We start from the raw sequence: 12973 nt of genomic DNA, 5'->3' as shown, positions 1-12973 counted from the left end.
AAGGTACGAGTGGTCAGACTGGCCATTTGCAGCCTGCATAGAGGAATGTGGGCAGAGTGACTTGGACTTTTTATAGGCCAAGAAATGTGGTGTATGCACTTTTGACTTGTCATTAAAAGATTTATGTGTAAATGAAGCCACAGATGGGTTCTGACAGCCAACCTCGTTGGCTTATTCCCTGTCCCCTATCCATATCACCTCAAGCCCCATGAATTATTTTTCATTGGGGTCTCACTGAGTGTACAGAAGTAGCATTTACATCCTGGACTCATAGGAATTTTCTTCATCATTCAGTGATTGTCAAGGAGCTCTGGTTATTAATTTTAACTCTGAGAATCTTAGTGATAGAGGATCAATCATTAAAGCAGAAATCATTGTGAAAGTGTTTCAATAGAAGCAACTGAATTGTGATACAGATTTTTCTCCATCTGACTTGGTTTTACAGCATTCTAGCTGTAACTTACAATTAAAATAGCCATGTTCAGGAAAACGTGGGGAAGAAGTATCCAACCTTCAAAAAGACTATAGCAAAATCCCTTTGTACCTCATCCCTCAGAACAAGTGTCTTACTTCTACACAGAATTTCTTCAACACCTTGTTTGCATGGTATCTGCACTGCATTTAAACCCTGCTCTGGAAGCACTGTTGATTTCCTTGTCATCTTATGCCAATGACTTCCCTAATACCAGATATTATTCTTACAGTATTTCTGAGATGAGGGAGGTAAATAAGATCATTCCTTACTGTAACAGATTAAAAGTAAGAATATTGGTGAATATTGGGTGTGTGCTTTAAGGCTTTGTTTGGAGTATTTGCATTTTACATGTTTAAGTTCAAAGCAATACACTTGTTGACCTCAGAGGCAGTTGGAAGCATTACAGCACTTATAAAATAGTCTGGTTTGACCCCTGGAGGCAGAGGAAGCACAAGGTAAGTAACAATCTGTGAAAGATTTTGCTAAAGTAGCCTCCTTGTTACAGAATCCTTCTGTGATGCTGGGGAAGGCCAGAATCCAGATCCCAGGGCAACACTGCAATAGTCTTTACCACAGGACAGAAGAGTTTCATTTGCAGTCCAGGCTTTCCTTTTATTTCTTCCCAGCCTTTCTGCCACCCTACTGTTTCTGTGGGAAGAGTGGTCAGAGTCCTGAAAATAGTGGTCCAAGTGTTTGATGTACAGCCCCAATTCACCATCAGCATGAATCCTTTGTGTGTACTAAAGCAAATGGATTCCAGGTAGAAAATTGTCTGTGTGACACTGTACTTAAGGATGTTACCTTACTACATATGCATAAGGGCAAAACAGAAAGTTGTTGTGAAAGTTTTACATCCCATCTTTTGTGCAATATTATTTTTGATGTGGGGTTTATTGTATACAACTTCCTACCAGTTTTGGAAAAAATGGCATTCTGCACTTCATTTTAGAGTTGGAAGCTTGAGATTCATGGGAAGGGTATCTGTTGTTCTAGTTACTACAGTAACTAATACATGAAGTATATTTAATTAGTATTTGTTGCTAGTGTTAATTAGTATTGCTAAAACACATTGCATGTTTTTGCTGTGGAGAAGGAATGAGGAGGGGAACAAGAGAGGTTCTTTGCAAGTGAGAAGTGAGCATCCAGGCGTCTGCCCATTCTTCCAGGATCGATCACGCCTGCTCTGTTACTATCTTATGCTTTCTGACAGTGTACAATGCTAGTCTCTGATCAGGCATTTCATCCTTGTTCATAGGTTTTTTTTTCTCTTCTTTTTTTTCCCCAGTTCCTGTCACCCAACCTTATTGATCAAAATCCTAGTCTAGCTGACTTCATTTACTCTCTTCCTCTTGCTCCTGCTCAATTCTTTATCCAGTCTGTCTCTGTATTTTGGTGTTTAGTATGTTTAGCCATTTCTAGTTCTCCCCACATTCTGCTGCTCCAGGTTAGCTCTGATCCCTGCCACCACTACCCTGTACTTGCAGTTTTTCTCTCCTTGTAACAGTAATTGCGGTTTTTTGCCTGGCTCAGGATCCTGGTCTTGGTCCCTGCCAGTCCCTGGTTTGGGTTTATCCTCTGTCTTGTCACCTTAGTAGTGCTCTCAGATTCCTCTTGCAGCATATATTCTTCTACTTTATCCCAGTCTGCTCTTTGCAGAGGTGGCAACTGGAGCATCTTATGCAAAGGAGTCACCACATTTCAAGTTGAGAACATGCCAAATTTGGTATGATACCATAGACTGATATTTTGATGGTTTACATGCCCTCCCTAAAAATCCACTACCAAAACTCTTGATTAAAAACAAACAGGCAAACCTCCAAACAAATGCCTTTTAGTTTTGCAGAATTATGTATAATTGAAAACAAGGGTTTATAATCAATAGTAGGTTGTGAGCAGTTTTAGGGAACACTGTGAGCTCCATTGATGATAAAATCTATGGAGAAATTGTAATCTCTAGGCACATATATATAAACACATGTGCATGTGTGTGTATTCCTGCCAACATCTGCTTTCACTTCACAGTGTGTAATGGCTCAGCCTTCTCTCACTGAGAGGAGCAGTTTCAGTTACTATGGGACAGAATCATGCATGTAAGCAATTACTGTGGATTATCGGATGTAACATAAATTCACTACCTTTGGGCTTGAAAGTGACATGCCCTAACTTCCTACCTTGTATGCTGTTTGCTTCTTTAAAACAAAATAAACCCCAGGCCGTGAACAGCACCTTTGTCTGACGAGTCTCATAGTTGGTGCTGCAGTTGCAAGGTTCCATTTGTGCTGGAATAAGCTCTTCTCTGGATATTTTGCACTGCAAGGAGAGGGCTTGCACTGAAAAAATTAGCTGTTACAGATGGCTATTTCTAATGGTGGTCTCAATACTAAATACTTCAGGAACCAAATGGGACCTCTCCCTTAAGCATAGTAATGTCAAAAGTGTATCTAGTACTGTAAACTTCCTGTTACACATTTAATTCTCAGTGGGATTTCTCCGAGGGGATTGCACTTTTTAAACACCTTATACATCTCAATTGGCCTTTAAATATTTTAATTTGGTGACAGCTACCAAAAGGTTGCAAACAACACTGCAGTAGCATTTCTGTGTTTTCTGGAGTGCAGTAAAATCTCTGAGGAGTTTAGCTTGTATGCAATATCATAAAATAAAGCTATGGTGTTTCTTCATCTAGGCAACTTATTTTTAACTGTGAAACTCTTATGTCCATTTTCATTTTTTGTTTATGCAAAAGGGAGAGTAGAATATTGCATTTGTCTTAGTAGGATTATGCTGTGTAAAGCAGATGTTAAGCTCCTGTAACACACAAAGGGGGCTTTATGTTCTTTCACATCTGTCTGCATAAACAGCTCTGTTAACTCTTTCAGACTCATGTACCGAGCTCCTTGCTTCTATTCAGGAAGGACTGAGGAGGTCCCTACTTTGGGAGGAAAAAACCCCCTCAAAAACTCTACTGAAGTCAAATACTGCCCTCTTTGACTGTGTGAGCTGCCAAAGGAAAGAACATCCATGTCTGTAGAGGTCCAGAAAGAAAGCCTGAAAAGGTCACCAAGTTTTATTGCCTTGCAGCTTATACAAATAGTGCAATAGTAAGTCAAAAGTGCTTTCTCAAAGCTAGTGTTGTGAAGCTGCTTGGCATTTCATTTCATAGGCAGTTGTTGAGAGCCTCTGTACACTAGTGAGGGGTTTGAACTTTTGCATCTCTTAGTTAAAATCCATTAATGGAACTTCTTCATACCACACTGATATACTGTTTTTTTTTACAGAAAACTGAGATGTATCACTTTATTGGAAGAAGCAGTGCATTTTGTACATTTGTACTTTTCCTACTAAGATACCACCTCTATATTAAATTCAAAAGTTCTTTTCAACCTTTTAATCTCTACTGAAGCTTTGTCCCTTTTTGATCTTGATTTATCTTGTTGATAGAAGGTGAATTTTTTGTTTTTCAGAGAGTGCACGAGCCACAGTGGGCGGTGTAATGTCCCCTATTTATGAATTGCATCTTAAATCTGGTAACTCTATTATCTGTGCTGTGGGTTTGGCACAGTGTTGTGTAATGGCATTAGTAGTGTGGGAAGTGTGGAGAAAGAGTATGGTGGTGCTGAGGGTTTGCCTTGAGTGCTTGGAGAATCTCAGCTCAGAATGCAGCTTTACCATCTGCATAGCCTTGTCCTGAATGAGCAGTACAGGCTGGAGGTGTGACGTCTGACCATGCTGGTGTATGTAGAAAGGGTTTACAACTGGTTTTGCTAGGAATGGGCTTTCATTCATTCTGGGTTCCAGGAAATCAGTGCTTAGCTACGTAAAAATTTACCCCAGATGAATTAAATCAGTTTAGTTTCACTACAGTGAGCATTTGTAGCGACAGTGGAATTTTATTGTATGGTACATGTCACCTGCCGGTGGCTGATTTAAGTATGAATAAAAACGCCACTTTTGTATTGTAATACGTATCCTAATGAATTTAAATTCACACTCAGCACTTCTTCATGTGCAAACAAAAGGCAGGCGTCCACTAATGAGGGAGAACATTTTGTGCAGCCCACCACAGCAGAACAGCTCATCAGCACTCTACAGCAGGAATGTTGCCCAAGGCTTTCCCCTGGTGCCTTCTCCTGGTGGAGTGGCCTCTCCTGCAGAACCTGTGGACCCCACAGCAATGGGATATCTGTGCTGTTGGGTCTCTCCAAACACTTGCACTGAAAGGGAGCTTGGCTCTGCTGCGGGCAAATCCTGCTCACTGGGGAAGGGGCTCAGAGCTGTCAGGCAGCATTGATTTAATGTATGATTTATCTAGGAATAACCTACTTGTATAATAGTTGAGTGCTGCACCTGAAAGCTGAGACTGCCTGGGGATTGGTGGGGGGTAGGATTGTTCAGCTTCAGCTGATGTATCACTGTCTAAGGGGATGTGATTAGACACTGGTAAGAAGCTGAAGGAATATTTGCTGTCAGGATGATGTTTCATTTAAGCTTCCTTTTGGTATCAAAGCAGCCTTGTAAATTATTGTGGATCCTAAGATCAGTAGACAGATTTCTAGTTATGTTGAAAATAGTTCTTAGTTGGGATGTAAATGTTTCCTGAAAATTTTGGAGATCAGGGTTTACTGGAGAATATCAATAATCCATAAAACCCAGAAGGTAAAATTAAGTACTGCAGTCTTGCTTCTCAAAATGAATAAAATTTAAATAATCAAGAAGGAAAATCTACATTTCAAAACTAGTGTTTATGAGTGGTAGGCTTTTTTTTTTTAATGTTGATTTAGGAATCATCTTTAGTGGCTGAGAAATCTGTGGCATAAAAGTAACCTGAATTTTTTTCAGCATAAAATATTATCAGCCTTCTTGAACACTGCAAAATCTTTGGTGTCCTTAAGGACTTGTTTCTGTGTGGTACACAATGAAATTCCACTTGTCTGAATAATTTGAGTAAGATTTTTCAGTAGTTTTATCCTTCTCAGTTTTAAGTCCACTTACAGTGAGCAAATGTTTAAAGAGAGGCAAGCTGAATGAATGCACTCTTTGATAAAAGATAACAAAGCCCACAACTGAGAAGCTTTGCTGTTCTTTGGGCAAGCACAGTTGATTTAACTTGGTACATGTTTATGAATCCCCAAACTAACTGTAGTTATTATACTTGAATCATGCTAAACAAATAAAGCTTTGCATCTCAGGCGCCTGGCAGGTGTTTCAAGAGGCTGGCATGCATTTTCTTTATGTGATCTCAGGAGTGGCTTGCTTAACCTTATAATTGGCAGAAAGAAAACTCACTTCATGGCCTGAGCCACAATCGTCTCTAAATAATGTAAACAGTGATGACCCGAACTTGATCTTTTAGACAAGGGACTCACTTTTCTTGGTAGTTGCATTATACGGACAAGCTAATGCTCTGGGGTCAACGAGGGGCTTTTGTATATCCAGGCACAATAAAGCCAGAAAGTGTTTCCTGCTGTTTAGCTAATTAATGCAGGGTACCACTCGGTAGGAGTCGGCAGTGGGTTTGCTGCCTGTCAATGCTATTGTACTGCCCGCAGAACGATACAGACCAAGCATATGGGAAAGGAATGAATTCTGTCTTGTTCCACCTATTGCAGGACAGAACAAAATGCAGGGAATCAGCTATCGATTCATTTGGTGAAATGGCAAAAGATGTGGTAATGGAATGGTCAAAGCATATTTCTCAGAGTTGTAAATAAATAACAAAAAAGAATCGATAATACCCTGTGTGTGATGTGATGCGATGCTGTTAGAGCACAGTTATCTGTGTGTGTCCTTAAGCTGCCCTACATCCTGACACTGGAGGGCACATCTGAAAGGAAAAGACTGACAGCATTTCCCCATTAGACTTTTCTCCTAAATCATGTTTTATGATGTACTGTAAAATAAAGAATTTTGGGATTCTAAAAGCACATACAACTTGGTCACATCTTATATTTTCTGATGAAAGTTTACTGCAAAGAAGCAAGTTCCTTTTCAGTAATGTAGCAAAATATATAAAGGCATTTAGAGTATGCTCTGATCTTGTATTCTGGTCAAGTACAGGCAAATCGTAAAAAGAAAATGTAAGGTGTCATAGTGAACAGCATGTATTGCATATTTGAGCATAAGGAAGCTAAATCATCTTAATTCTTGTTAAAACGTAGAAGGGTATGTGCTGCCTCTAGCTGCCTGCCTTCTCAGCAAGTTTTTAAGTGGATTATTAGCTAAATGGAGGGCTGTTTGCAGCATCTTAAGTTTGACAGACATGTGATTGTGCAGGGGGAAGGTGGGGGGAAAAGAGTTGTTGCTCTCAGACAAAATCTTCTCATAGATGAATATCTCCCAAACTATATTTGTAGTCTTGTTTTATCTATTTTTAATCTGGAATGTTATAGAGGTTTCATGCCCAGACAATAACTCTTCTGTTTGGATTTTGTTTTTTGTTTGTTTTTTTTCCAGAACTGCTTAATCAAACATGATGAGAATGGATACTCAGCAATAGTTGGAGACTTTGGCTTAGCAGAGAAAATTCCTGATCACAGGTATGCGAGCTAATCTAAATGGAGTGAGAGTTGTAGTACAAGTGCAGGTCAGAGGCTCTGGTGAACCAGATCTCTGAGGCTGTTATTGCACTCTGGCACAGAATTTTCAAAAAATACCTTAAGTCTTCAGTCTGGAACTGTAGGCTGGATAGCTGAAATGTTCCAGCCTTAATTACTGTCCATTTTGATATTTAGTGGTGACATTTATTCTTCAAAAGTGTTCCAATCAGTTAGGGATTTTCTCAAGCTTTTCAGTAGATCTTTTAATCTGGTACCTGGAAATTTTAGGTTTTAAAAAAAAACCCCAAAACACAAAGCAAACACAAAGATGCTGTCCGCCATTCTGGATTGGGATGATTTTGTAATAAATGTCATTTGTTGATTTCAAGCAACTTTAGATTCTTTGCACTTTCATAAACAACATTCAGTGGCATCCCAGCATTATTCTTATTTAATCTCTGGGTTAGTTTTTAAAATCCAGGATTATACCAGAGTAAAATAAAATTAATTATAAAATTATTGTCTAATTCACCATTTTCTTTTCCCTAGGATGAAATTGTAATCTTAACTCATTTGAGGAATGCACAGGGGACTGTCACAAGCCATTGTCACAATTGAAAATAGTCCTTTTGTCATCCCTCCATTAGAGAGATCAAGGACAAGGATTTCATTGTTCTCTCTGTATATTGACTTGTGTGTTGCAGAGTATTCTGACTGTGAAATGTGCTGTCAGATTTTCTCCAGTGTGTGCTTCTGCGTAAAATAAATAAAAGCCTTCCAGCACTTGTGACTACAAAGAAAACAATAAAAGTTGATCTCAGCTGTGCACAGTTTTGAAACTGCACATATCCTAAAACCATATCTTGAGAGATCAGAAGGTTTGCATTAATATTGGTGAAATATTGGCTCTAAAAGCTTAAAAAAGCAAACATCTTAATTTACAAACTACTGATAAGTATAGCTAGTGTCTGTCTTGTAGCTGCTGTGGAGCAGCACCCAGTGAGGTGCTGAAAGCTTCAGCAGTGTTCAGATGAACCCATCACAAAATCAGGAAGACACTACAGGTGCCTTAAGTTGTTCTTAATACTCACTTTGAAATGCCTTGAAAACTGAGATTACAGTTAAGGTAGTTTGAGACTAAAACTAGCAACATAATAGAATTGCTACATTAGCCACTATTTTGTTTTTATCTAGTTTTACCTCCATACTCAAATGCAGCTTTGTTCTTTCCAGTTTGCGGATAATGAGCCATGCTACTTTGATGCCTTCAGAGGCTTTTTCTTTTTAAAATAGGTATTGCCTCAAGATCAGCTGGGTGACAGGCTAGAGCTTTTCTTAAGGCCTCAGTATTCAGTTTTGTGGAAACTGCAAGTTTTTCAAATTGGGTCTATTCTGGTTACTTTTAGTTTTTCCATATTAAAGGATTTATCTGGTTCATATTAATTTTATTTTTTTAATACTTTTCAAATCTTTATTATTTTAATAATAAATAAGTTTGACTTCATTCAGAGTTGAATATACATGTAGGGATGGATTAATGCATGTCTTACTGGATGAATGGACAACTTGGCATCTAGTCCAAAAATGATGTCCACAAACCTTTTTATGTATATAGGAAGGAGCCAACTCTGCCAAGAGTTAGGCAGTAATAAACTATTCAATAGCTGTGACCTTAAAACATTCTTTAATTGATTGAAGTAATTGATTGGGAAAGTTAGTAGCAATGCTGCAGCATTTAATTAATGGTTCTTCTTTCTCTCCCACCACCTCCCATCCATATCTATCCCACATCTATATAGTGAGAAGTTACCAGTTGTGGGCTCACCCTTCTGGATGGCACCAGAAGTTCTCAGAGATGAGCCCTACAATGAGAAGGTAGGTACATGATATAAATGCAGCAGTTAGTTGTCAAATGTTTTTCTTCTCTAGTGGTATGCAAGATTTAGAATTTCTGTCATATTAAAACTATCATTATTTTCACTTGTAATATTTCTGTACTCAGTAGATCATTCAGACTTAAGAGAGAGTGAGAATTGAATAGCTAATATTTTTAATTCATGGTGTTTAATCTTATATAGAAATTGAATTGGCATTAGGGATGTTCTGCTAAACTGTTTCCATTCTGAAACACCCAACATACTGAAATATAGTAACATTTTGTTGAACTAAGAGAATTTATATAATTTAACCAAGTCTGAGAAATATAGCTAAGTTGATTCCCTGGCTGTACACTAGTGAAATCTGGGTAGAAGTAAAAGGTCTGTATGTAACCTTGCACAACTGTGTGTGTATGTGTATATGTATGTATGTATATGTATGTGCATAAATATAAAAAATAAACCAGCATGTCTTAAGGTAAGATACCTTGATAAGACAAAATCTTCTTCAAAGGTATTTCTAAGTTTTCCTGTTTGTGTCATTGGGAAATGTTTCTTTCATAGGAGGGTCAGGTCACACTGGGTTTTAGAAATGATGTTTTCAGTCAGTATCTTCTTTACACAGGATTTTGTCTCAATTACTTCAGTTCTGCCAGTGCAGCTTTTCTGTGATAAAGCCCACATCCTGTACCTCTCTACATCTGGTAGTTAATGATCTGTTTAATTGGTGGTACTTTTAACTTGCAGGAAAGCAGTAACTACCTCAGTAATTAATGTAATAATTAATGTAATAATTACCATTTCAAAGCTTTTAAAAGAGCTTAATTGACCTAAATTAATAATAAAGTACCCAAATCTATGGAGCTACATTCTTCATTGACTCTACCATGGGGGGACTAAAGAGGAAGCAGTTATGTCTCATCAGCATGAAAGGTGGCATATTAACAAGTCTGATACATAAGGGATGAAGGATTCATGTTTCTTCTCTGTAGACTTGTATTTCATGTTTTCCTAAATTTTATTACCTAAAATATTCAGGTGGGTAGAAATCTGAGGAACTGTGCATCTCCAGAGGTAGTCAGATAAGTGGTTACTAAATGTCATGGAAATTAAACCTGATATACAGTGCTGCTAGATATCTCAAGCTTTGGGAAGACAGTTTTCTCCGGAGGTACTGAACTGAGAAGAGGAAAATGTAATTTTTCTTAAAAATAGCATTAATGTTCTAGCTAGGCTATGAATTGTGTATTCTAAACCTGTTTTTCTAACCACAGTGATATATGGGCATGTCATGTTTTGGCAAGGTTTTTAATTATTCCCATGTGTAGGACATCAAATGGAACTTCACTATTCTTTGTGCAAGGAAGGATTTTTTTATTTTTTAAATTTTTTGCGTTGCTGAATTAAGAGTGCTTTGGTGGGTTTTTATTTTTTTTCTTGAAAACAATTTAATTTTATCATTGCTATTTGTGCAACAAGAATGCTTTCTGTGAGCATGGGTTTCTTCACATGGAAAATGTTAGCTCTAATGCAGTTGCTCAGTGTTGTAAGGCTGTGGTGTTGTTTAGTTGTTTCATGATAGCCATTTGCGGTAAGGAGAAACTCAGTGGCAGATAAGAATGCTGAGTATTCATAGCTGTACCATGTGTCTATTAATTTTTTTCTCTTTCAGGCAGATGTGTTCTCCTATGGCATAATTCTGTGTGAGATTATAGCAAGAATACAGGCAGACCCAGACTATCTGCCTCGCACAGAGGTACACGGTTGTGTTTATTACATTAGTGGGAGGTGGTGAGTCTGCCATGATAATGGCTCAGCCTTTAGAACTTCTGCCACTGCTGTCAAAGATAGGATGAATAGCTGTGACATTAAAAACAGCCCGTAAAAAGCTTTTGCTCTTTATGCTATTATTGTAGGAAGCTCCATTGAAGACACTTTCTCAAAGACTTTGTGCAGCTGCAATCCTCATGGGAGTCCTTTCTGCCCCTAACTGGCAGGACATTGAGAGCATTGCAATGCAAACTCTTCCTTTTGTGGAGTGATAGCTCATGTAGACTTCTTGCCAGGCACTTCTGGCACTCTGCATGCACTAAGCAGCCCCTCCTTGTGAAAGGGGCAGGAGCTGTGTTAACAGCAGCTAAAATAAGTTCACCCTTATTTTTGTGTAGACTCTGCTAAGCACTCTGGATCTGAGCTATAATTGACTAATTAAATATACTTTTTTTCATTATTCGTTCTATCTACAGGGAAGCTTTTGACCCTCTGTGGGAGTTACTCCAAATTGTCTATCCCTCTCTGTTTCTGAAAACAGAAAATTGCTTAGGTCTTGAACTGCAATAAATAAAATATTCTTTTTTAGTCTGCCTGTCAGATTTTACAGACATGCACTTAAGGATAATTTGTATTACCAGTCTATCATCCACTGAAAAGTTAGCCATTTTAACTGATACATTTCCATCATAGCAAAGCATCTGTTTTTAGAGTAGGCTATTAATTTGCACTATGAAGGTCACTACAGTAAAACAACATAGTATATGGTATTGTTTCCAAATCCACACGGGCAACATTTCAAGTGCAATGGATTGCATTTGAATCCAAGAAAGATGGGCTTTGATGACAGCCCATTCTCTTACAGGTATCCTATATCAGTAATCCCAGCTGGGAATGCTGCAGTTTGGAGTGTGCATGAAGTTTTCTCAAACTTCTCTGTAATGTGGTTGCTGAGAAAGGTGTTCATGGTTATTCCTGATAGCTTCACCTAGGGACTTCATAAAAAGATGCTTTGAGCTAGATAGAAGATTTCATTTGTTTCTCTATGCTTTGTTATTGTTTGTACAGAATTTTGGGTTAGATTATGATTCCTTCCAGCACATGGTGGGAGACTGTCCTCCTGACTTCCTCCAGCTGGCCTTCAACTGCTGTAATGTGAGTATCTTACTTGAAGGGGAGAGAACTCCTAAACTGGAGCTCTCTAAATCGCTCTGGCTTTTGAAAATAAAGCTTAAAGCATTTACAGAAGAGATCTGAAGAGCCTACCTCTAGAAGCAATGTACCTTCTGACAACCCAGGAAGTTCATTTCAGTTTGTATAATCCTTCCCTTCCCCTTGCTAAAAGGCCTGTCTTGTGTTTTTGCAGTTCTGTGTTCTGTCATGCCAAACAAACAGGTCTGACACACTGAACAGCTTCTTGCAGGCTGCTCAGGCTGATCAGAACCAGTTGGATGCCATGGACACGGGCTAACCCTTGTTCTGACAAAATCCAGCTGTTGTTGTGTGCAGACCTACTGAGCTATGAAGGAAGGACTGACTTGCTCTTAAAACAGAGGGGACAAACAAATCAAGAGCAGGCATTAAACTACCCTAAAGTGTCTGCATGATGCCTTTTGGAAAAGGGGTTTGATATCCAAATCCTTAGCCCGTGTCATAAAATTCAAACTTGGACTGAAATTATTTCATATCTGTAAGGCTATAGGCCTTGTGCTGTAGGGAGAAAATTTTCTGGCAGTTATTCAAGTAAAATTGTGATAGTGCTAGATACCTTCCTGGCTCCTTTTTGTGAAAACTCCAGGGCAGTAGATCTCTTCTGCTGGTTATCCTGTAACAGAGTTACTAGTACCAAGGTATAGTAAACCCATTTATATAAAATAAGAGAAGCTGAGCTTCCACCACATTCAGCTGAAGTTGGGAATGTCCAGTTTGCTCAAGCTAAGTAGAGGCAACTTTAAAAAATGGCCCTGGATTCACCACCAGGCTGTGCTGGAACTGATTGCCAGTATTGTGTCCAAGTGAGTGCTTTTAAAAAGTCTCATCTCTTTGTGCTTTTAGTGGTTATTTTTGACCTGACCTCTCTCTTTACTTTGTATTAGTACAAAAGTTCATGCTCAAGGAGAGAGTGGTATAAAGGTGAGAATGGGGGCAGTGACTGCTGCTCATGGCACCACATAGCATAATATAATTCTAAAAGTGTTTGTGGAACTTACTGTGGATGAGCTGCTTAACTCCTCTTATTTCACTTTAGTATAGTAGAACTTGCTTGACCTGGACAGTGGTACATCTCACTCATCTTGATGAAGTGCTTTGATTAC

General features: G+C 38.6%; 1 protein-coding gene across 2 annotated transcripts in view; it reads left to right on the top strand.

Annotated features, from left to right (window-relative positions):
- TESK2 (testis associated actin remodelling kinase 2) overlaps positions 1–12973 on the top strand; it is a 129330-nt gene that overhangs the window by 96727 nt on the left and 19630 nt on the right. For both annotated transcript variants that reach the window (XM_062497745.1, XM_062497746.1), the window contains exons 7-10: positions 6929–7011; positions 8811–8886; positions 10561–10644; positions 11727–11813. In XM_062497745.1, the coding sequence (XP_062353729.1) occupies positions 6929–7011; positions 8811–8886; positions 10561–10644; positions 11727–11813 (330 nt within the window). The remainder of the gene's footprint in view (positions 1–6928; positions 7012–8810; positions 8887–10560; positions 10645–11726; positions 11814–12973) is intronic.

Source organism: Cinclus cinclus, chromosome 8 (assembly GCF_963662255.1).
Source record: "Cinclus cinclus chromosome 8, bCinCin1.1, whole genome shotgun sequence".
In the NCBI taxonomy this organism is placed as follows: domain Eukaryota; kingdom Metazoa; phylum Chordata; class Aves; order Passeriformes; family Cinclidae; genus Cinclus; species Cinclus cinclus.
This window is presented reverse-complemented; position numbering and strand designations above follow the sequence as displayed.